The 25,273-nt window shown below is 43.6% G+C and overlaps 1 protein-coding gene across 1 annotated transcript; it reads right to left on the bottom strand.

The window, feature by feature from the left end:
* Positions 1-524: 524 nt before the first annotated feature.
* LOC124038969 (serine/threonine-protein phosphatase 4 regulatory subunit 1-like) lies at positions 525-25,273 on the bottom strand. The gene is made up of 19 exons (XM_046354878.1): positions 25,135-25,273; positions 24,956-25,000; positions 22,674-22,809; positions 22,451-22,557; positions 20,013-20,155; positions 18,237-18,383; positions 17,630-17,737; positions 17,269-17,334; positions 16,747-16,905; positions 15,461-15,585; positions 14,570-15,318; positions 10,306-10,472; positions 9,910-10,191; positions 7,791-7,952; positions 7,305-7,405; positions 6,878-6,998; positions 4,395-4,523; positions 3,662-3,803; positions 525-3,074 (listed from the first exon to the last, which is right to left on the bottom strand). Exons 1-19 carry the CDS (start codon positions 25,139-25,141, stop codon positions 2,911-2,913), a joined length of 3,060 nt encoding a protein of 1,019 aa, XP_046210834.1. The 5' UTR covers positions 25,142-25,273; the 3' UTR covers positions 525-2,910.

The raw sequence follows: 25,273 nt of genomic DNA, 5'->3' as shown, positions 1-25,273 counted from the left end.
ACAGGCAGCCCAATTCTGGTCATTAGACCAATCACCTCAGATCTTTTTCAGAGCTGATCGGATTGTCCAAAAATACCAATTAGTTTAAAAAAAGATCAGAACTGGGCTGCATGTGTAAATGTAGCCTAAAGGCCACCAGGCTGTCAGGGAGCCCAGAAACGAGCAAAAAAACTTTACTGCAACGTCTCCAACCGTATTCGTCTATGAGGTCATATCCAACATTCAATCCACTTGTTTAACTTAGCATTTGTTCTTATGCTGAATCTCACTCCGCCTCATATTTGCTTAAACTTTCAAGTATTCATGCAGCCAGTAGGTCTTGAAATAGACAATGTCGGTTATGGTACAGAAGTAGAGCAATGCAGAAATAGTGGGTTATAGGAGTGAATGTGTTTTGTCAGCAGTGAGGTACTTTAACATTGGGAGGTGCATAAGGACAAATAGCTTTCTATAAGCAGCACTGGCTTTGAATAGTTACTGTAAATGCAAAAGGTGTATATACACATCCCATTTTCACTAACTGCAAAAGTAAAATATATATTTTATGTGCAATATAGTGAATGATAAACATTTACATTTCTACATAAGTTCTCACAGGAGCATTCGATTCCTACAAGGAGCAATCTTCCCTAACAGTTCCTTGTCATCCTGGGTGTTCTAAACCCGTTCACCACATAACCCCAGGTGTCCCAATCAGATGGTCCACTTCTCCCAAAGTGAGAAGAGGAAAGAAAGGGGAGGCGCGAGAAGGGCATGTTGCCGGCTCACATAGCCGATGAGCAGTGCCCAGCTGGCGGGAAACAAGTGTTGCCGGGTAGTCTGGAAAATCCCAGGCCTCACAAAGAAGCCTTTCTCCAATTTCTCAGGAGGATGGCTCTGGTCATGTGACACATCTGTTCTCCTGGCATGGAGGGCCTGCCAAACCTATAGTCGATGATCAGGGATGCGTGCAGGGCAGGCAGAAATCCTTGTTGCAGCATTGAACAACGGTGCCATTGTGACGGTTGTAAAAACAGAGCGGCATTTTATGATAGACATGAGGAATTAGGGTTTGGTTTAGGCAAATCTCTGATAGCCAAAGGAAACTGGTTGATGGACATGACAGTGGTGGGTTGTGTTAAGGCCTGTTTCTAACATGAGTCCTTTGTCCTGATCTTCTCCACATTCAGAATGTGCCCACATTTTTAAACAGGTGTAGATGATTGATGCTTTAAAATAAAGAGCTAGGGCTCAATTCAATCTGTAGTGCTGAAGATCCACGCTGGAGCACAATATAAATTTAAAAGGCAACGTTCCCGCAGCGACTGCATATGGTCAGCTCAATCTGAAATGCCCTTAATTTCAAAATGTACTACTTTATAACATGCAACTCCAGCATACAGATTGGAATTGAGACCCTATTTCTGTAACCATAGTTTGACAAGTGTCGGGATTCAATCCAATTGCGGGTTATAGGCATTGTAGCTTTAAGGCTATTTCCGATTGAGCCGACATATGCAGCATTTACCGTAAATGGGATCTCCACGAACATTGCCTTTAAAAAAAAAACGCAATGCCTATAATCCACGATCTGATTGAATCCCAGCCAAGGCATGGCACCGGTTGTGCACAAAAATCCTCTTTAGCCTTAAAAATGAATATTACTCAAATGTTTTGCATGTCAGCAGTCAAGATATTGGTTCTTTTAAGAAGTGTCTCCAGCCACATCACCATGATGATTTCTTCTTAAAATGTCCCAATATCTTGTTTTGCATGTCAGCAATCATTTTGGGACTGTATCAACAGTGGACTAATGAAACACATACTAAAAGATAGTTTGAGTGAAATTCCCCTTTAAGGCATGAGAAATCTGTTCCAGAGCCTCAGTCCCCATCCCTCTACACACAAACCAAATACATCTACAAGTTTTAGTGCCTGCTTTTTATTTAATTTCATGTTGAGAAAGGTAAAACAGAACAAAATTGTATCACAATTCTATTCATGATCAAAATGGAAAAAGGTTACTAGAGATATGTACAGGTAGGGTATAAGGGAGAGGGACAAAGCAAAAAGGAGAATTGGGGGGGGGGGGGGGTCGCAGTATTTTATTCTCAGGTTAAAATACCCCGTTTCAAGTGAGTGTGTGCTGACCTTTTACAATTGGATCTCTGCTTGCTTAAACACTGCAAAACAGACAGCCATAATTAATAAAAAATACAATAGTTATTTTTCCTTGACAACAGGACCCCCCCTGCATGCCAGGGGGTGGACCTCTGTCTATGGGTACAACAATGTGCTGCACTAGAGTTAAAACAATGGAGGCAGGAGCCCTGTATTCCAAACTGTGCATTTCCCACCGACAGCTCCCCCACTGCCAGGCTGTGATAGTACAGATGTTTTTTGTTGATATGCAGGATACAGTATCAAAAAGGAGGAAAGCAATTACAGAAACATTGTTTAAACATTTTGAGTTGGATAGAGTCATCCTGCTATGTGCTTCCATAAAGCTTGTGAGATACTGGCTTTTCCACTAAGTCGCGAGGATTCTATGGTGGGAGAACGAGAGGAGCCGAGGGGGAGAAATGGTCCTTATAGCTCCGTTTCCTGCGCGTTTCTTTCCACGCGTTGTTTTTCACCAAATCCATCTGGACATTCAAGTATTTTCACATTTAAGGAAGACACTTAAGGCTTCTGTGGCAAAAAAATATATAATCAAACCACAAAAAAAAAAAAGTTGTAGTGAGTCGAGTTGTGCTGCACTGCATTGGGCAACTTGTGTTGTTGCGCAGGTCCTTCGCTTGTGTTTGTAAGTATGGAAGTCTAAGTGCCCGTAGAAGAGGGCTTACATCAAGCCCTCGGCCCCTACCTGGCTTGAGTTCAGTAGAGCAGATGGAGTGTGTGTGTTTAGAGATGGGTGGGAGTGCTCTGGGCTCAGTAGGTCGAGGAGGTGGTGCTCATGGCGTCCTCGCTGATGCGTGTACTCCCAGGATGAACGCTGGCAAAGTACTTGACGTCCTTGTCCAGGTCCATCTGCAGAGCCACCAGGGTCTGCTCCAGCGCCTCCTGGTGGGAGTTGGCAGAATGCAGGAAGTACTCTGCATGGGAGGACAAAGAAACATGGAGGACAGGTGTGATAATGATTCAGCTGCCGAAATCTGGGAGAACATTAACATATGTTGTAACACTACAGATGCAGTCTTTGCCGTGTTTCCTCATTGGGAATTAATAAAGTGGTTTGGATAAAAGTGTCTGCTAAATAGCATTTCATCAGCTTTATCGTATGTTTATTTTAGCTTTAGCTAATACTATGCTTTGAGGGCCTCAAAATGTAGACGTTTATAAGACAGACCTGCTGACACCTTTTTAGCTGTGCTATTACATAGGATGGTTTTAGTCAGTCTATTTTATCCCACTATATACACAAAGGTATGTGGACACCCCTTCAAATTAGTGGATTCGGCTAGTTCAGACACACCGGTTGCTGACAGGTGTATAAAATCAAGCAAACAGCAATGCAACCTCCATAGACAAACATTGACAGTAAAATGGCCTTACTGAGTGACGTGTAAAATATATATATTTGTGTTTAATACACAACAAATTAAGTCATAATTGCTTGTTGTCCTTGTACTAACTATGGAATTGGTAAGCTCAACATGCCAGTGTGTGTGTATGCATGTACCTCTCTCCATCAGGCTCTGGCGGATGGTCTTGGCCAGCAGCACCCTGACGTTGGCCACAGGGTCAGAGGCCAGCTGTAACAGAGGGGCCAGCAAGTGCTCCGAGAACTGCTCCAACGACACACAGTCATCCTCAATTACCAGCTGACAGGCAAAAAGAGGAGGACGGTCAGAGTGTTTGAGACATACAGGGAGCATGTGACCATGTGTGAGCATGAATGAGACCGAACAAAAGGAAGTGTGCACACACACACACTTGACCTCTCAGTCGCACACACTCAGAGGCATCATGATCTCTTTGTCCTCCCACACAAGAGACATTGTGGGACGGAGAATAGGGCCATTCATATAATCAAATAAAGTGCTTGGTACACTGTCAAGTGGGCCATTGAAAAACAGTGTCCTCTTCGCTACCAGTGCCACTCACGGTATAATATTGTAGAATGGAAACTAAAAGGCTCTTCAATAAAACTGACCTTAATAAAAAAACGTCATTAAATCTTGGCAGATATCCCAGCAACGACCAGATGTCAGCAATGTTTTACCTGAGTGTCATGATCTTACTTTATGAGAAATAAATACAGGCGAACGTATTTGATTGTATTTTTTTCACCTTAAATCACCCTAGGGTTGAGCAAAGGTAGAAAGTCATGTTTTGTGGTTACTGGATGATTGTGTTTGATAGGTCAGGAGAAGACGAGAATAATAACGAACATGAAGAGAAGATGTCCTCACCTGACAGACGAAGGTAAAGGCCTGTCGTCCCGACCACCTATGGGAGTGGCAGAACTTCTCCACCAGCTCACTCAGGAAGTCTGCCAGCAGCACCTGGCACGACGCCACCTTCCTAATGATCTCACTCACCTGACAATACACAAAAGGAATACAGACATTGTTGATAGCTACTTGAGAAAAAACTAAATTTACTACGACATGTAGTTGTCCCACCTAGCCATCTTAAGATGAGTGCACTAAGTCTCTCTGGATAGGAGCGTCTGCAGAATTACTAAAATGTGTGATGCATGCGCACACACACACTACCAGTCAAAAGTTGACACTTGTTCAAGTGTTTTTATTTTCACTATTTTCTACATTGCAGAATAGTGAATAAATCAAAACTATCAAATAACACATGGAATCATGTAGTAACCCCCCCCTCCCTAAATAAGTGTTAAATCAAAATATATTTCAGATTCTTCAAAGTAGCCACCATTTGCCTTGATGACAGCCTAGCACACTCATTGCATTCTCTCAACCAGCTTTATGAGGTAGTCATATGGAATGCATTTAAATTAACAGGTGTGCCTTGTTAAAAGCAAATTTGTGGAATTTCTTTCCTTCTTAATGCGTTTGAGTCAATCAATTGTATTGTGACGGTATACAGAAAACAGCCCTATTTGGTAAAAGACCAAGTCCATACTATGGCAAGAACAGCTCAAATAAGCAAAGAGAAACAACAGTCCATTACATGAAGGTCAGTCAATCTGGAACATCTGGAACATTAAGAACTTTGAAAGATTCTTCAAGTGCAGTCACAAAAAGCATCAAGCACTATGATGAAACTGGCCCTCGTGAGGACCGCCACAGGAAAGGAAGACCCAGAGTTACATATGCTGCAGAGGATACGTTCATTAGTTACCAACCTCATAGCAGCAGAAATCAATTCTAGAGTTCAAGTAAAATGCAGATCTCAACATCAACTGTTCAGAGGAGACTATCACACCTTCATGGACAAATTGCGACAAAGAAACCACTACTAAAGGACACCAATAAGAACAGGACTTGCTTGGGCCAAGAAACACGAGCAATGGACATCAGACTGGTGGGAATCTGTCCTTTGGTCTGATGAGTAGGTGTGATGGTAGAGGTGCTTTGCTGGTGACACTGATCTATTTAGAATTTAAGGCCCATTTAACCAGTATGGCTACCACAGCGATACGCCATCCTATCTGGTTTGCACTTAGTGCTACTATCATTGTTTTTCAACAGGACAATGATCATCTCCTGAATGTGTAAGGGCTATTTGACCAAGGAGAGTGATGGAGTGCTGCATCAGATGACCTGGCCTCCATAATTACCGGACCTCAACCCAACAGATGGTTTGAGATGATTTGGACTGCAGAGTGAAGGAAAAGAAGCCTGTGTGCTCAGCATATGTGAGAACTCCTTCAAGACTGTTGGAAAAGCATTCCAGGTGAAACTGGTTGAGAGAATGCCAAAATTGTTCCAAGCTATCATTAAGGCAAAGGGTGGCAACTTTGATGAATCTCAAATATAAAAATATATTTTGATTTGTTTAAGTTTTGGTTACGACATGACTCCATGTGTTATTTGATAGTTGATGTCTTCACTATTATACTACAATGTAGAAAACAGTAAAAATGAAGAAAAACCCAAACCAGGTGTCCAAACTTTGACTAGTATTAGGTAATATAAAAAAGAAAGACCAAAAATATAAAAACGCAACAATTTAAGAGATTTTGCTGAGTTACATAAACTAAGGAAATCAGTCAAATGAAATTAATTCGGTCCTAAGCTATGGGGCGCAGCCATCGGTGGGCCTGTAAGTGCATAGCCCCACCCACTGGGGAGCCAGGCCCAGCCAATCAGAATGAGTTTATCCCCCACAAGGGATTCATCTCAACTTAAATGAACATCAATTCTCTGGCAACAGCTCTGGTTGACATTTCTGCAGCCAACATGCCAATTGCAAACTTCCTCAAAACTTGAGACATCTGTGACAATCGGTTTTGTGACAAAACTGCACATTTTAGAGAGGCCTTTTACTGTCCACAGCATATGGTGCACCTGTGTAATGATCATGCTGTTAAATCAGCTTCTTGATATGCCACACCTGTAAGGTTTATCTTGGCAAAGGAGAAATGCTCACAAACAAGAAAGTAAACTTATTTGTACACAAACTGAGATTTTTTTGTACATATATAGTATTCTGGAATCTTATGAAACATGGGACCAACACTTCGTTGCATTTGATTTTTGTTCAGTGTATAAAAATTGACCAAAACATGAGATGTTCATGTGTGGAAGTGGTAAGGGGAAATTTTTTATTTGAAATATAAATGGCCCAACATGAAAAGCTACAAGTCCATTTCAATTATATGATACAAGACAAAAAAAGTGAGACCAGATTTTTTTTAACAGAAAGTCAGAAAAACAGGGCGGAGCCCATTTTGGAGGGAGCTGTCTGGGTGACGTACCAGTTTGTAGGAGGTCCAGCGTACAGAGGACACTCGGTCCGTACACAGGCTGAAGGACAGGGGACGAAGGTAGTCATACACATCCTGACCACTGTACAACTCCAGTAGCAGCACCAGCTGTCTGAGAACACAGAGGGGAAAGTCATTCACTGGTCAGCTTTCAAAAAGAGAGATTACCCAGAGAACCAAATGTCACCAAGAGTCAATCTTTTAAAAGGCTATATCTATGTTTAACTCTCTCACCTACACACAGTAAAGGAAGGCATTGGCACAACTGACGCGCCTCATATTTACTGTAGGTCTGAGAGCGCAAACAATACCTAGGGCTACCACCATTTGTCTGGGTGGTAAAAGGTATGTGTGACAACTAAGTTCACAGGGAAAAATCAGTGGATTAATAAAGTGTGGTAACAGACGGATAACCTACTCAGCCAGCTCTGATCGGAAGCGCCAGTTTCGGCTGTTGTCTGTGACCAGGAACTCCTGGAGCTGGTACAGGTATTTACGCCGCGTCTCCTGGTGCAGCAGCTAGAGGGAGAAGGACAGGGTGAGTGCTGACAGAGAACAAGGGAAGGAATGAGAGATAGAGGATGAAAGGGGGGGGGGGGGGTGAAAGAGGCTCTTTGACCACACAGCAGAACAGTGAACTCTACACTGCATAACAGAAGACACTGCAGGTGTCCCTAGATACCATCATCACAAAAAGCAGCACTATTGGAAATATGAGCCATTTGGAACAGTAGAAACATTTCTGCTGCAGTCAACCAATTGATAAATCAACAGAAAGCAGGGATGTGAATGGGACAACCACTGGGCAATAACAGGCTAGCTATCCATTCTAATAATACAAAGATCTAAGAAGAGATGGTACTCTTGAGCAATATTAATTCTTTACACTGATCTGCTGACTGACCTTGAGGAAGTCGTAGAGGTGTTTGAGGACCCCTACCCGCACCTCGTCCAGGTCCTTGAGGAAGCTGTTGAAGATGGGCACCAGGTCAGCTGCTGTCAGCTGGTCCCCCAGGATCAGGGCCAGCTCATGGATGGAGAAGGCCAGCGTCCGACGCACCTTCCACTGGGGGAGGGAGAGGGACAGATATTAGAGGCCAGGCAGGCCCAGATGTGTTAAAGGGTGTGTATGAGTCAGGTATTCCGTTAGCCGGTAATTATTTTTTTCGAAAAGCTGATCAAATTGACCAGGCCAATTGTCCGGGAGAAGAACAAAAAAAATTCCATTGCGAAACAATGCTTTTGGCTATTCGTCGATGGAAATACATTGACTGGTCATGCAATTTTTTTAAATCTGCCTATAGGCTCATTTGCATAATTTAGTGAGATTAAATTGGCGCATGTACAGTATATTCGTTACGCATCTTATTTTATCAAACACAAGTACAGAATACAGAGACCCTTTAAGCAGAAAATCTGTCAGCGCTAGAGCTGCTGCTACAGCATCTCAAACAGCAAATGCAAAGGCAACGGAAAACAGGCTTCATTAGTGTGTCACACACCACTTTGCAATGAGTGAAAGGCAGCATGCATTTTGAAAACATATACTCGTTTTAAACCTGAACGGTTTTACTACATACGAGGCATGTCTTACCTTGCTTCAAAGTAGCCTTGCCAAAATCAGACCATATTTGTGTAGGAAATTTCATTTAAAAAACGTTCATTGTCCTGTAGCCAACGGCACAATCCTAGTCGTATTAGCAACCCATGTAGTTGTTGCATATTAGATCATCTTTTCTTTCTACATTTCTAATAGATATTTTCATTTGTCACATGAAACCGCAGCTCTTTTGAAGAGTTTTCCCGCTAATTGCATTACGGAACGAACATTTGAGCATAGCTTACCGCCTTGTGCGCTTATAATGTGAATAAATAACAGTTTATCAACAATAAGATAAAGGTTCTGATCTACTGCAGACTAATTGTTTTTAAAATGTAGCCTAGGCTACTGGTTGTATGAATTTGGGATCTATCATCCCACAACTGTCCCAAAGTCTGTTAGGAATAGGCCATTTCGTTCTCAACAAGCCGACCAATGGAATAAGTCAACTTTTCTACTTTGGGGGATAGTAGATTGACATAGCCTAGTGATTTTGTTGTTCATTACTCATCTTGTTGGCTGAGGAAAAATAAATGTGGACAGTAATTCTAGTGTCTTCAAAGTGTGCATCAAAATTAGGTAAGGACTGGATATCGTTGCATCCTTGACATGTTCTGTTAATATGAATGACCATAATCTACATCTGATTTCTGTCAGTCTAAACACTGTGGGTGGACGCCCTAAACGGGTTACGCACCCAATGCATATGGGTCCGGTAAATTTCTCAAAATGACCAGTAGACTAAAATGCTGCAGGTCAAATGTCCAGCTCTACATTTTCCTAACGGAAACCCTGGTAGGAGTGTGTGTGGAACACAGGGGGCGGCCAGGTGGAGACAGCAACAGACACATACGCAGGCCTCACATGGGTGGGGAAGTCAAGCCCTTTGGGCTGCAGCGCCTGAGGAAAAAGGTGGTCATTTGCAGGCATGCAAAATCTGGGGTTGATGACTGAATGTTGAAGGGACAGGAGCTTGTTTTTGAGAACTGCAGTTGGGAACTCAACAAGCTAAAATAAGATCCACACATGGGGCTTTGGAGAAACACGAATGTAAAAAAGGTGCTGGAGGAGCAGCAGAAATAAGAAGTAAACCTGCCCCATGCTCCAGTCTAGGTCCCGTCTGTCACTGGAAATAGACCAGTGACAGAGAGCACAGGGCATTACACCGCTACATGCTAACCACACCAGGGGTTAGTTCAGATACTGTAGAAACGTTGCCTTTAGAGCTGATCTGAATAGAACCAAATCTACAAGTGAGCGAAGTTCTACACAATCAATGTACATTTCTATGTAAAAAGTCCCATAATGTTGCGTTCTACTGAATGTGTTCACCGCCTTGGGTCGAACATTTGACAAGAAAAACACTTCCACTTTAAAACGTGTACAGTGGAATTGACAGAGGGCGTGTGTACGGGAGACCTACCTGCATGTCGGAGGCCAGGGTCTCGTAGGTATCCCGGAGGCAGTGCCAGTTCTGTCTGCCCAGGGTCATGGCCACACCGGGCAGGCTGTAGGCACAATGCTTGGCGATCTCCATGTCCACCGTCTGGGCTCTGGAAGGGTCTGTCATGGACAGGTACTGGTCCAGCAAGGCCTGGGGGATCACGTCCTGATGCTTGGATTTCTTCTCATCCTCTGGACTGAAGCTGCTGTCGCTCAACTCAGAGTCATCACCGTGGCTCATTTGCAGGGTCGAGGTTCGGCTCTACACAGATAAACACCCAGATTAACCACGGTCAAACATGACAACCCTGTACCCTTTTCTCTAAAAGGCGTGACATCACCACCCCCCCCCCCCCCCCAAAAGGTAGGTTTCCACCACACCTCCATGTCCGAGTGGTCTCCTATGAGGGGCATTTGGTGCACTCCAAAGGGGTTGTCGTGGTGGTGTCCCCCCCTTGCTGTCCCGGGGCTCCAGAAAGGCATCCTCTAGGTGAGAGTCCATGGTGGTGGCTCTCAGAGCAGCCGTCAGAACTTCCACTTGTGCTGCAGGGAGGGAAGGAAAGGAGACATGGATGAGAGTGTATAAACTTTGAGGCCTGTGTGTGTGTGAGTCAAACAGACGTTCTGTGCCGTATTTACACATCATTCATTAGACAACAGTAGGCCTTTATCTGGGCGTCAGATAGCTCAGGTGTATTGTGTATCCAGTATTCCTAGATATTATGAAAGGTGTACCAAATGGGTCGATTCTGGGTCCTGTACTTCTTACATTAACAATATCGACTTGTCTGTACAAACTTGTAACCATCATGCCGATGATGCTGTTGTGTATGCCATTTCCCCCACGGTTGACCCGGCTCTATCTGAAATACATTATGCCTATATTGTATTAGAAACCCTGACCTGAAGTGAGGTAAATGCAGGTAAACTAAATACATGTTCTCTAGAGCACATAAACAAAAATAACTGCCGATTTAAGCATACGTACTTTGGAGGGTATCAGTATTGATCGTGTGCCTGCTTACAAATATTTGGGCATCTGGACTCATATTGATGAGTTAGAATAAGCCCATTTTGATTCTCAGCTTATTAACTATAGCAGGGTTTCCTAACTCTGTCCTCGGGACCCCAAGCAGTGCACGTTTTAGTTTTTGCCCCAACACTACACAGTTGATTCAAATGATCAAAGTTTGTAGTAGATCGTAGAAAGCAGATTATTCAGTCACCGTCGTGCTAGACTATGGTGACATCTACAGTAGTGGCCAAAAATTGAGAATGCCACAATTTGCTGCTTCAGTGTCTTTAGATATTTTTGTCAGATATTACTATGGAATACTGAAGTATAATTAGAAGCATTTCATAAGTGTCAAAGGCTTTTATTGACAATTACATGAAGTTGATGCAAAGAGTCAATATTTGCAGTGTTGACCCCTTTTTTCAAGACCTCTGCAATCCACCCTGGCATGCTGTCAATTAACTTCTGGGCCACATCCTGACCGATGGCAGCCCATTCTTGCATAATCAATGCTTGTTTGTCAGAATTTGTGGGATTTTGTTTGTCCACCCACCTCTTGAGGATTGACCACAAGTTGTCAATGGGATTAAGGTCCGGGGAATTTCCTGGCCATGGACCCAAAATATTGATGTTTTGTTCCCCGAGCCACTTATCTTTGCCTTATGGCAACGTGCTCCATGCTGGAAAAGGCATTGTTCGTCACCAAACTGTTCCTGGATGGTTGGGAGAAGTTGCTCTCGGAGGATGTGTTGGTACCATTCTTAATTCATGGCTGTGTTCTTAGGCAAAATTGTGAGTGAGCCCACTCCCTTGGCTGAGAAGCAACCCCACACATAAATGGTCTCAGGATGCTTTACTGTTGGCATGACACAGGACTGATCGTAGCTCTCACCTTGTCTTCTCTGGACAAGCTTTTTTCTGGATGCCCCAAACAATCAGAGAAAAATGACTTTTCCTCCATCCTCAGCAGTCCAATCCCTGTACCTTTTGCAGAATATCAGTCTGTCCCCGATGTTTCTCCTGGAAAGAAGTGGCTTTTTTCTGCCCTTCTTAACACCAGGCCATCCTCCAAAAGTCTTTGCCTCACTGTGCGTGCAGATGCACTCACACCTGCCTGCTGCCATTCCTGAGCAAGCTCTGTACTGGTGGTGCCCCGACCCCACAGCTGAATCAACTTTAGGAGACGGTCCTGTCGCTTGCTGGGCTTTTTTGGGCACCCTGAAGACTTCATCACAACACTTGAACCGCTCTCCTTGAAGTTCTTGATGATCCGATAAATGGTTGATTTAGGTGCAATCTTACTGGCAGCAATATCCTTTCATGTGAAGCCCTTTTTGTACAAAAGCAATGATGACGGCACACGTTTCCTTGCAGGTAACGATGGTTGACAGGGGAAGAACAATGATTCCAAGCACCACCCTCCTTTTGAAGCTTCCAGTCTGTCATTTAAAATCAATCAGCATGACAAGAGTGATCGCCAGCCTTGTCAACACTCACACCTTTGTTAACGAGAGAATCACTGACATGTCAGCTGGTCCTTTTATGGCAGGGCTGATATGCAGTGGCAATGTTTTTGGTTGATTCCGTTAATTTGCATGGCAAAGAAAGACTTTGCAATTAATCTGGTCACTCTTCATAACATTCTGGAGTATATGCAAATTACCATCATACAAACTGAGGCAGCAGACTGAAAATTAATATTTGTGTCACGCAGCAGCCACTTCCTTAAGAGCATCTAAACTAAAGGCTTTATTATGGGCAAATTATTTTAACGTATCACTGCATACTCTACGAGATGTATTAAATAGTTTTTAATCAATTTTAGAATAAGGCTGTAAAGAATCAAAATGTGGGGAAAGTAAAGGGGTCCGAATACTTTCCGAAGGCACTGTATAGATATATACAGTACCAGTCGAAAGTTTGTACACCTACCCATTCAACAGTACTGTATTTATACTATTTTCTACATTGTAGCATAATAGGGAAGTCATCAAAACTATGAAATAACACACATGGAATTATGTAGTAACCAAAAATCCCAATATACTTGAGATTCTTCAAAGTAAATAAATCACAGACAGTGGCACCAGTAAAGCACCACCACACCACCTCCATGCTTCACGGTGGGAACCACACGTGTTTACCTACTCGCAAAGACACGGTGGTTGGAACCAAACATCTCAAATTTGGAACTCAGAACAGATGTCCATTGGTCATGTTTCTTGGCCCAAGCAAGTCTCTTCTTATCGGTGTCCTTTAGGAGTGGTTTCTTTGCAGCAATTCGACCATGAAACCTGAGTCACACAGTCTCCTCTGAACAGTTGATGTTGAGGTGTGTCTGTTACTTGAACTCTGAAGCATTTATTTGGGCTGCAATCCAAGGTGCAGGTAACTAATGAACTTATCCTCCACAGCAGAGGTAACTCTGGATCTTTCCTGTGGTGGTCCTCATGAGGAAATGCCAAGTGTGCAAAGCTGTCATCAATGTGCCTCCTTGAAGAATACATTTTTGTTGAACACTTTTTTGGTTACTACATGATTCCATGTGTTATTTGATAGTTTTGATGTCTTCACTACTATTCTACAATGTAGAAAATAGTAAAAAATAAAAACCCTTGAATGCGTAGCTGTGTCCAAACTTTTGACTGGTACTGTACGTGCGCATGTTTTTTGGGGTTGGGAGCAATCCCGCCTCGCAGGGGCTGTGGAGGTGCTTGCTATGCCACTGCTTATAACTATAAATTAAGTAGAACTATAAGAAATCTAAGATGTGTCAAATTATATCCAGCTCAGTGCTCCAGCTATTTGTTGTTGAAACAGCGCCCCTTCTGTGCACATTTGGTAATACCGTACACCCCGTATGGTACAGAAACTGTATGAAACTCTGGATCCCGCCAAACCCTAACACAACCAAGTTGAATATGCATTGTTCGTCAAACCAATGCATTTTTTACATGCCACTACTGCAAGATCATGTGGAGATTTAAAGTAATGTGTGCCCCATTTTAGAAACGGCAAATCTCAGGAGACTCCTCTGGAATTGAACTGCTATAATGGTATTTCCCACACAGTGGTGATCTGTAGTATAGGCCTGGCCTATGAGTTGAGTTCTCTTTCCATGCAGTATGATGGATTGCATCTACAGGCAGCACAAGTAGGCTCACAAATACAAGAGGATTGCAGGAAAAGCCATTTCTGTCATAAAACAGCAGCTTTAGTTTGAAGCTTCTTTCCAGTGCTTTTTGGTAACCTGACAAGGCCCTTAGTTTCATTGTGTGATTCGAGGTCCAACCTCTCAAAGCGTTGGCCTATAGCGCGAGCCTCTGAGCTCGATCATCCAAAACTACCTGTGAAACATTGCTGGGGTTAGCTTGGAAAAGACAGGTTGTCGCTTTATTGCCCAAGGGAATTCACACTTCATGACAACTTCTTCCTAACGGAATTACATACAGCCTACAACACACTAATAGCCACTGTCTCTGAATGGACACAACCCCACGTATTTCAACAGTGACCAAAATAACCACCTCGAGTTAAATTATATGGTGTTTAAGTAAGCAGCTTATAGCTGTAGTGTAATCCTCTAATAGTTAAGTAAAGCTTCATAGACACACACAAAGCTCACCTTTCACGTCAGGGTCATCAATATGAGGCTCCAGGTTTTCAATCAACTCTTCCAGCTGTTTCCGGTCCAGGACGGGTGCCGAGGCCTTAGCCTTGCCGTGATTGGAGGAGCCATAACTGGGGGACTCTTGCTGGCAACTTTCCCCATTCTGGAGCAGCTCAATGTCCAGGTCCATCTCAGCGATGGGCATCCTCCAGAAGTGGAAGGAGTTGTAGAGCTCCTGCTCAGGAATACTGTCCTGAGGACTGACAGAGGGTGATTCCTCTACTGGCTCAGACAAAGATGAAGGCTCAGATATGTCTGCTGGTGGGTCATCCTTCTCAATAGAGGTTGTGTGCTCCTCAGGTGGCTGTGGCTCATTCTCAGTATCCCCTGAAGGGGCTTCCTCCTCCTCCCGAGCCCCTACTGTGTCGGAGGAGTCGGGGGTTAGCGAGGAAGGCTCCTTCTTGCTCTTCTCGCTACAGAGACACTCTGGAACTATGTCGGCATCCTCGCAGCACGGTCCACCGTCCGCCACCTGCTCCCCACCCCCCTCCTCTGCCACATCCACTCCTCCTACCTCCTCTGTCCGGCACAACACCCCCTTCCCCGGGTGGCCTGTCGAAACGCAGTCCTGTTGTGGACAACCCTCCTCTTGGTTGCCATTTGTACATGCAGGCAAGTCCTCCCCCTGCCCCTGAGAGTAATTCTCTGTGTTAGCCCTTAGGGAGGGGTCTGTAGTGTCTGGGTTCCGTGGTTTCTCCTCAGTACTGGGGGAGAGAAAGGAAGCTAGTTACAAACAAAGCAGTTCAAATCTCAAGCTTGGTGGATTTTCTTCAGAATGAAAGGATCCAGCCATTCATGTAAATTCCCTTTTAGATGCCTGCTCAAAAAGGCCAACAATGGCTGCACCTGTTCTGTGGGTGGACACAGTAACACTCGCCCACCTCCCCCTCTCTGAAGTACTGGCCCACACTGTTAGAGCTGGCGAACGTGGAGATGAACTGGCCCAGTGACTGGAAGGCAGCCTGACGCACCTGAGAGACACACACAGTAAGAGACAAGAGGTCCAGGAACAAATGAGTACGACACTTACTTACACTCATTTAGCAAACCCCCTTGTAGAGAAGTGGCCAAGCTGTGAGTTCAAATAAGGAGGCTGAGTGCTTAAAAAAATAGAATTAAAAAACACCCAGTCAATTTTCAATAATGGTGGGAAAACTGGGCTAACTATTGTTAAATAATCACTACTACCACCAGGCCTCGCAGTAAAACACATTTTCTCTAAAAAGTTATTTACCTGCAGCATGAACAATGGCATTCTAGCCCCAGGTCAATGTTTAATGCCTATGCTAACAGTATTTACTAATGGAGGGGTATCCTACGAAGCAGGTTTGAAGCATTAGCGAGGTAACTTTGGTCAAATCTGTGTTCAACACATGGTAACAGGTCATACGAAAGTGGCTGACTTTTTAGTCAGGTAAATTTCTATGGCAACGAATTCTTCAGAACTAACGTGCTCCGGGGAAGGCTAACTCCACTTAACCTGAATAAAATGACTGAGCCATGAGTTGAGGATCAATGAAATCAGATTCCCTCCCTCTTGCAAAGATTGCATCATCATCCCCTTCATTTGAGGAAGACTGATTAAATATTTCATTAAATCAAAAAGGTTTTTTTGTATGTTAAATACATCACATTACAGATTTAGTGATGACAGAACGCCTTTTAATCTTCACACACAGAAAGACCTTTAAGGAATTAAATCATTGTATCAGTAGGAATAAGGGAAAGGTGGTTGTGCATTAATAAGCACACCAAAGTCGGCACTTCAACAAGCCTATTTCACACCATCGCCTGATTAATTTGTAATATAAAACTTTCCTTTCATTTCAGCACAAATTTAAATGTGGCACTGACTCGCCCATAGATCGATGTTCAGCATTGTCTCAATGAAGAGTTCAGTGTTCGACTAGCCACGCGCAACATACATGCAGTTACAAGCCTGCTAGAGTGAAACGGCAGGCTGGACGAGCAATATCCACTGTCGTCGTACGGATGAAACCTGAACTGGAATGTCAAGCTAACAAGCTGGTTAGCTTTTGAAAACCCAGAGTAGATCTAGATTGCTTCGTAAGATACCCCTCAGGTTGTGGGTTGCCAAATGGCAGAAATCCTCCTTTCTGTTGAGTGCTCACCCAACGGGAGGGGTCACTGATGAGGCTGATGAAGAGCGAGGAGAGCTTGGTCCTGCGCACTTCCTGCGAGGTGGACGAGGAAACGGTCATGAAGCACTCAGCACAGGCCTTCCTCACCCCCCACACGTTGTCCGAGCAAAGCTGGAAAAAGCGGGGCAGCTGGACAGGAAAGAGGTGGGAGAGAAAGGGAAGGTAGAAGAAAAAAAATGCAGGTAGTCAGAGCTTGAAATGCCCTTTCCTTGTCTCACGGGGCCAAGTGGAGTCACACAGTGAGAGAGAGAGAGAGAGAGAGAGAGAGAGAGAGTCAATGTGTCACCCACTACAATCTCAATGCCACAATACAGTTGCAACAGAGAACAATACACAGTGCAGAAAAATACTGACAATACAGTGGCAGTTGGGAACGACATTAGGAGCAATAGTAACTTCTGACTGTCAGATTACTCATGCAAGTAAACCCTGGTGTGACAAGGCTAACAAGTCAGTTGGCTGAGGATGAAACCAAAAGAGGTCAACATGTACCAGGAGTTCCTCTGTCGCATCTCCTCCGACAACACTGCAAATGTCGCCAAAGTTTGCGGCACAAACCTGCCATAAAACACAGAAAAAACAAACATCTAAAACATTGACTCAAAGCCCACGCAGATGTAACAATACATTAAACAAAATAGCTGAAAAGACCAATACTACATGTGAAAAAGTCTGAGTGTGTTCAGTCCCCATAGACACTGCCTGGGAGTGGTCTAATCCAGGGTTGTGTTCATTACGGTACACAACAGAAAGCATAAAAAATTGTAACATAACAATTTCAGGTAGTCCCTCGTGTTTCAGTTAGTTTTCATCCATTTGGTGGCGAATGAACACAACCCTATACTCTACTGACCTTGCGTACGTGGAACATCCTGCAGTCGCAACACATCTCACAGAAGCGGGGCAGGAAGAGGCGCTCGGTGATGTCCTTGCCCACCATGGGGGCCATCTTACAGATGATCTACAGACACATGTGCAGACAAAAAAAATCAAGTCTGTCAGCATCCTCCTCACACCGCATGGAGGTTTGGCCACATCACAAAAAGACTACATGTGTCCTATGGACAGCCTTGAAATACTCTTGCCTTGCACTATCTGCAGGAGGGCAAACATTAATTTGAATGCTGGCTGCAGCCTACCCCTGTATAGCACAGCTATTGTAAATAGCAAGTCAGATAAAACAAAGGGGTCAACCTCATGACATAAAATGCTAATGTTTTAAAGTAGCATATCTTAAAGTGGCACACTGATTGCTTGGTAATATAAAAACATGGTGTGAGCATCATTTTACAAATAAACTGCTCCATACTACATTTCCTCACACTCGTGCTTCTGAAATAAAACCCTATTCCCTATGTAGTGCAGTACTTTTGACCAGAACCCATAAAAATGTACTTAAGTAGTGCACTACATAGGGAATAGGATGCCATTTCAGACATATCCTCGGTCACATGACTCACAGCCATGGCTTCAGTCTTGACGTCGTCGTTGCTGTCGGGGGCGGTCAGGTCCACCAGGACAGGGCACACCAGGGTCTCAATGTCCCCCCTCTCAATCAGCTCCTGCTCCAGCAGCACCAGCAGGGCTGCCTGGCTGGTCTTTCTGACCTAGGGAGACATCACAATCACTATATAGAAGTTATTAATAACATTAGTAAAATAATATTAGAGTTGCAATGAAATGTTTATTTTCGCAGCTTAATTCACCATTCAAAAAAGTTAAATAGGTCTACATTTCAAAGGCCATATACAGGCATCTGAAAATTTGAACAGGTAAACTTAGCAAAAAAAAGAAACGTCCTCTCACTGTCAACTGCGTTTATTTTCAGAAAACTTAACGTGTAAATATTTGTATGAACATAAGATTAAAAATCAGACTAACAAACGGAATAATGTGTCCCTGAGCAAAAGGGGGGGGGGGTCAAAATCAAAAGTAACAGCCAGTATCTGGTGTGGCCACCAGCTGATTTAAGTACTGCAGTGCATCTCCTCCTCATGGACTGCACCAGATGTGCCAGTTCTTGCTGTGAGATGTTACCCCACTCTTCCACCAAGAAACCTGCAAGTTCCCGGACATTTCTGGGGGGGGGGGGGTGGCCCTAGCCCTAGCCCTCACCCTCCGATCCAACAGGTCCCAGAGGTGCTCAATGGGATAGAGATCCGGGCTCTTCGCTGGCCATGGCAGAACCCAGAACCCCGTCTTGTAGGAAATCACGCACAGAACGAGCAGTATGGCTGGTGGGTCACGTCAGGATGAGCCAGGAAAGGTACCACATGAGGGAGGAGGATGTCTTCCCTGTAATGCACAGCGTTCAGATTGCCTGCAATGACAACAAGCTAAGTCCGATGATGCTGTGACACACCGCCACAGACCATGATGGACCCTCCACCTCCAAATCGATCCCGCTCCAGAGTACAGGCCTCGGTGTAAAGAGCATTCCTTTGACGATAAACACGAAACCGACCAGCACCCCTGGTGAGACAAAACCGCGACTCGTCAGTGAAGAGCACTTTTTGCCAGTCCTGTCTGGTCCAGCGATGGTGGGTTTGTGCCTTGTTGCCAGTGATGTCTGGTGAGGACCTGCCTTACAACAGGCCTACAAGCCCTTAGTCCAGCCTCTCTCAGCCTATTGCGGACAGTCTGAGCACTGATGGAGGGATTGTGCTTTCCTGGTGTAACTCGGACAGTTGTTGTCGCCATCCTGTACCTGTCCTGCTGGTGTGATGTTTGGATGTACCGATCCTGTGCAGGTGTTGTTATCAGCTGTCCGTCCTGTCTCCCTGTAGTGCTGTCTTAAGCGTCTCACAGTACAGACATTGCAATTTATTGCCCTGGCTACATCTGCAGTCCTCATGCCTCCTTGCAGCATGCCTAATGCATGTTCATGCAGATGAGCAGGGATCCTAGGCATCTTTCCTTTGCTGTTTTTCAGAGATGGTAGAAAGGCCTCTTTAGTGTCCTAAGTTTTCCTAACTGTGACCTTAATTGCCTACCGTCTGTAAGATGTTAGTGTCTTAACGACCGTTCCACAGGTACATGTTCATTAATTGTTTATGGTTCATTGAACAAGCATGGGAAACCGTGTTTAAACCCTTTACAATGAAGATCTGTGAAGATTCTTTACAAATTATCTTTGAAAGACAGGGTCCTGAAAAAGGGACGTTTCTTTTTTTTGCTGAGTTTACGATAAACAACACAGAGGGATAATGTAATGAATTGTCACACTCCTCCTTTACCTGGTTGTTCTGGTCAGCCAGGTATCTCACGACGATCGGTAGCAAGTATTTAGAGAAGGCAAACGGAATGGAAGGTCTGTTCTCTTGACAGAAAATGGCGATGTGAGGAACTTGCTCCATTAGCTCTGCTCTTACAGTGGGCTCTGAAAGAGAGAGGTCATCCAATATATATATATATATATATAAAATATAAAACAGTAGAAAAGGGCCCAATGAAGTCTGAAGATCAAAGGCCCTTTAAAAACAAAATGATCTGGTTTCATCAGACAGCAGCACAAGTGCTCAACCATGAGTGAACACTGGCTGGATGATGAAACCAGAGCCTTTGGTCATTTAAAAAAGGACTTTGGGGACACAATCTCTGGACAAATATAATGATATCCCCCTGTGTCCATAGGGAGGATATCATTTGTCCTGACAGAGAGAGATTGTTTGCAGAAATAGTTAGATTTTCTTAACTTCTGATGTGAATTTAGGTAGGCCTACATTTGAATGAAATACATCAATCCACTAATAAATTGAGTAGAATATTTCCCAGGCTTGCCCAAAAGCACACCCACCTTTGAAACACTAGGGGAAACACTTTTTATTTAATTTAACGATGTTCATGATGAAGTTATTTTAAAACATGTCCACTGACTGACTGACTAAGGTCCCCTCTGGTCAGTGTACTCCAGGGTTGAGGGCCCTGGTTGCTGCTCTAATGTATGCATGCACCATTGAGCAGGGCTTATGTTCTGTTATAATCTTCACCCGACACAGCCAAAAGAGGACCGGCCACCCCTCATAGCCTGTTTCCGCTCTTGGTTTCTTCCTAGGTTCTGGCCTTTCTAGGGAGTTTTTCCTAGCCAGTGCTTCTACGCCTGCATTGCTTGTTGTTTGGGGTTTTAGGCTGGGTTTCTGTACAGCACTTTGTGACATCAGCTGATGTAAGAAGGGTTTTATAAATAAATTTGATTGACTGGCTACTGTATTACGCTATCATGACCTGCGCTTACAAGGACACTGCTAGTCCACTATCCTACATTCAGAGAACATTCAAGAAAAACTGAGTTATCCCAGCTAATAACACCCAATCCATTTCCTAAACCCTACCACTTCCCCATGGCCCTAACACTTTGATGTCTGACTCCAATAGGCTCCTGAACAGCTTCTATCCCCAAGCCATAAGACTGATAAATAGCTAACAAAATGGCTACACAGACTACGTAAAGTATTTGTCCCATGTTTCATGAGCTGAAATAAAAGATCACAGCACAAAAAGCTTCTCTCAAATGTTATGCAGAAATGTGTTTACATCCCTGTTAGTGAGCATTTCTTCTTTGCCAAAATAATCCATCCCCCTGACAGATGTGACATATCAAGAAGCTGATTCAACTACATGATCATTACACAGATGCACCTTGTGCTGGGGACAATGAAAGGCCACTAAAAATGTGCAGTTGTGTCACAAAAATGCCACAGATGTCACAAAAATGCCACAGATATCTCAAGTATTGAGGGAGCGTACAAATTGGCATGCTGACTGCAGGAACATCATTTATCTACCATAAGCTGCCTCCAATGTCATTTTAGAGAATTTGGCAGTATGTCCAACTGGCCTCACAACTGAAAACCACAGATGATGTTAATGTTGTGTTCAGCGTGCCACATGGTGGCGGTGGGTTTATGGTATGGGCAGGCATAAACTGCGGACAACAAACAATTGCATTTTCTGGATTTGAATGCAGATATACTGTGACCAGATCCTGAGGCCCATTGTGAGGCAGATGCATATCTGTATTCCCAGTCATGTGAAATTAATAGATTAGGACCTAATGAATTTAATTATTTCAATTGACTGGTTTCCTCATATGAACTGTAACTCAGTAAAATCATTGAAATGGTTGCGTTCATATTTTTGTTCAGTATAAATATGGTATTGGAACTGATCCTGTATGTTGCTTACTTTCTCATTTTTGTTCTACCCTATGTTATTTTTAGTACTACATTGATTACAGTGTTGGATTTAGAGCTTGCAAAAATGGCATTTCACTGTACTTGTGCACATGACATCAAAGTTTGAAACTTGGATAGGTAGAAGCAGTGGTGCACCTTCTGCTATATTCCTTAGCATGCCTTCACCTTACAGATCTACAAACATTGAAGGGTTAGGGCCAAGGGGGGTGGGGGTTGAACAGGGCATGGCTGTAAAAGTAAGGCTCAAATGCATTTCACCCGTTTGAAATGGCAGCCAGGTGCAGTAAACAGTCAGTTAAATACACCGCTCCATCAAACATTTATAGGCCTCTCTCTGCACTGGTGACCAGCTAAGGAGAACAGGCTGGCTACTTAATGACACAGAAATAGGGGCATGTCTAGAGCACGCAGACACACGACAGACACAGGTTTGGCGTTTTCAATTCAGTGAGCCGTTAAATATAAAACAGAGGTCTTACCTGAGTCATCGGCCAGTCGGCCCACTCTCTCCAAGACAGTGATACAGTCCTGCTCATCCTCATTTACAGCTTTAAGTGTGTCCAACAAACTTCGTGCCACCATTTGTCTGGAATTCACACAATAACAAGCAGGCATAAAAAGGAACCATTTTACTATTATCCAGAATAAATGTAAAAAGTCTTCAAAAGTGTGTGCTCTAATAGTGTTCCATTGGATAGCTACCTGTTAAAAATGTTTTCGCTAGCCACGTATTTATCCAATCTTCCAAGAGGAGTCAGCATCTCATCTTGCGATACAAAGTCCAAGGCTGAAGGTATAATAATGATGTCAGACTCTGAGCTGTAGTCATCCACACCAACTATTAAAGACATTGGAAATATTGTGCATGAGAGGCACCCACCACCACCCAGACAGGCCGGTGAGTGACAGTGATGAGGAACAGCGAGTAAAATGACATGACATGCAGTAGTGGCAGAAGCTTGGCAACAATGCTAAACCTATTAGCATATATATTTGTTTTACCTTTATTTAACTAGGCAAGTCAGTTAAGAACAGATTCTTATTTTCAATGACGGCCTAGGAACAGTGTGTTAACTGCCTGTTCAGGGGTAGAACGACAATTTTGTACCTTTGTACCATATCAGCAGTAGTTAAAAGAATAAGGTCCAACAGAAAAAAGGGCACAGTGAATACGACAGATTTGGTGAGAAGAACACATATGAAATAGGTCTACAATGAATGCATCTAAAAAAATGACAAAATGCACATAGCTTAAAAGCAGGTGTGGATCTGTGGGAGGAAGGTAGTTATATGTAGGTGGACTTATTGCATTTGGACTGTTTTCACAATGGTATGGGTATGTTGCACTATTAAAACAAAGCAATCCACCATCTTGCAACATAAACAACTAGCTTGTACTGTAACCGTGTCTAGTTACTGCAATATGGCACTGCTGGCGGGCGCATGCACGCTGACTTCGGTCACCAGCTGTGCGGTGTTTCCTCCAACACATCGGTGCGGCTGGCTACCCGGTTAAGCGAGCAGTGTGTAAAGAAGAAAGCTTGGTGTGGTTGTGTTTCGGAACACGCATGGCTCGCGACCTTCGACTCTCCCGAGTTCGTACGGGAGTAGCAGCAATGGGACAAGACCAATGGCCCGGCTGGGTGCGTCAAATCTATATTGAAAAATAATTCAACGCAACAAGTGTTGGTCCCATGTTTTATGAGGTGAAATAAAAGATCACGGAAATGTTCCATACGCACAAAACGCTTATTTATAAGCTAATACCTGTAGGGTGTGGCATTATCAAGAAGCTAATTAAACAGCATGCTCATTACACAGGCGCACCTAGTGCTGGGGACAATAAAAGGCCAGTTGTCACAAAACAATACATACAACAGATGTCTCAAATTGAGGGAGCGTGCAAATGGCACACTAACTGCAAGAATGTCCACCAGAACTTTTGACAAAAAATGTCATGTTCATTTATCTACCATATAAACCGCATTCAACGTAATTTTTGTTAATTTTGTAGTATGTTCAACCGGCATCACAATCACAGACCACGTGTAACCAAGCCAGCCCAGGATCTTCACATACGGCTTCTTTCTTTCCGGGATCCTCGTAGACCAGCCACCTGGACAGCTAATGAAACAGGAGTATTTCGGTTCGCAATAAAGCCCTTTTGTGGGGATAAACTAATTCTGATTGGCTCCCATGATTGCACCCCTGCCCAGTCATGTGAAATCCATAGATTAGGGCCTAGTGATTTATTTAAAATTGACTGATTTCTTTATATGAACTGTAAACTCAGTAAAATAGTAACTTGTTTCATTTATATTTATATTTTTGTTCGGTATAGCTAGTTATGGCTAGTTATGTTTTCATACTAATTTAGTTTGGCTAGCAAACCAAATAATCCAAAATCATTAACATCCCACATCGGGGAGGTTCAGGTTGAGTGACTAGAGTCAAATGGCCCTGAACGAATTTCGTAAAAATACGCTAGTCTTTGAAAATAAATCAACAACCTCCCTCCGCTGAGGTAGCTAGCTATCGTGCACAGATGCCCGGTGGATTAGGTTTGGAACATAGAGTGCGAGATGTTCAAAATAAAATTGAATACAAAGCAGTGAATCGAAACGTGTAATACTGGTAATCTGCTTTACCTGAGCTAGATGGCTAGCCGTTTGAGAGATGCTAACTAGCCAATTAGCTTGCTAGCTAGCTGGTTAGTTTATGACCCAACTTCAGCGTGCGCGTGACAATAGCTGTTCCAAAACAACTTTTGCAAGCATTTAAATGTACGATGTGAATATACCTCTTTACACATCGAAGAACATATTTGTAAGTTGTTAAGAAAGGTGACAGTCCAACACGTATACCCAAGGCCCACTCAGACGACCCACCCATGAACTCCATTGCCGACAGGGCAATTATGTAGCAAGCTAGTTAGTACCCCTAGCAGTAAGAGTTCCACACTAAAAACAGAGGGGAAAACTTACATCCGTCCAACTCCTCCTGTGAATCCTCTTTGAGCAAAGATATATCTGCAAAAACGGAATGAAAGGATACTCAATTGATAGCTTAATTGTACTTTCACTCGAAACTTTTAAAATATGGGACGGAAAAAAAGTGTTAATAGCGCATTTACCAGAAGCTAATGTAAATAAAGGCTACGTACCCGCCATCTTGTCCTGGTCCTACATTTAAAGTGGTATGGGCAGACGAGGCTTCAACTGGAGAGGGAGAAAATAGGAGCCGCCGTTAAAAACTGAACAACGAGCGGTTCGGATAGTATCAAATCCGTGAACAAATCACCA

The sequence above is a fragment of the Oncorhynchus gorbuscha genome, linkage group LG07, assembly GCF_021184085.1.
Source record: "Oncorhynchus gorbuscha isolate QuinsamMale2020 ecotype Even-year linkage group LG07, OgorEven_v1.0, whole genome shotgun sequence".
In the NCBI taxonomy this organism is placed as follows: domain Eukaryota; kingdom Metazoa; phylum Chordata; class Actinopteri; order Salmoniformes; family Salmonidae; genus Oncorhynchus; species Oncorhynchus gorbuscha.
This window is presented reverse-complemented; position numbering and strand designations above follow the sequence as displayed.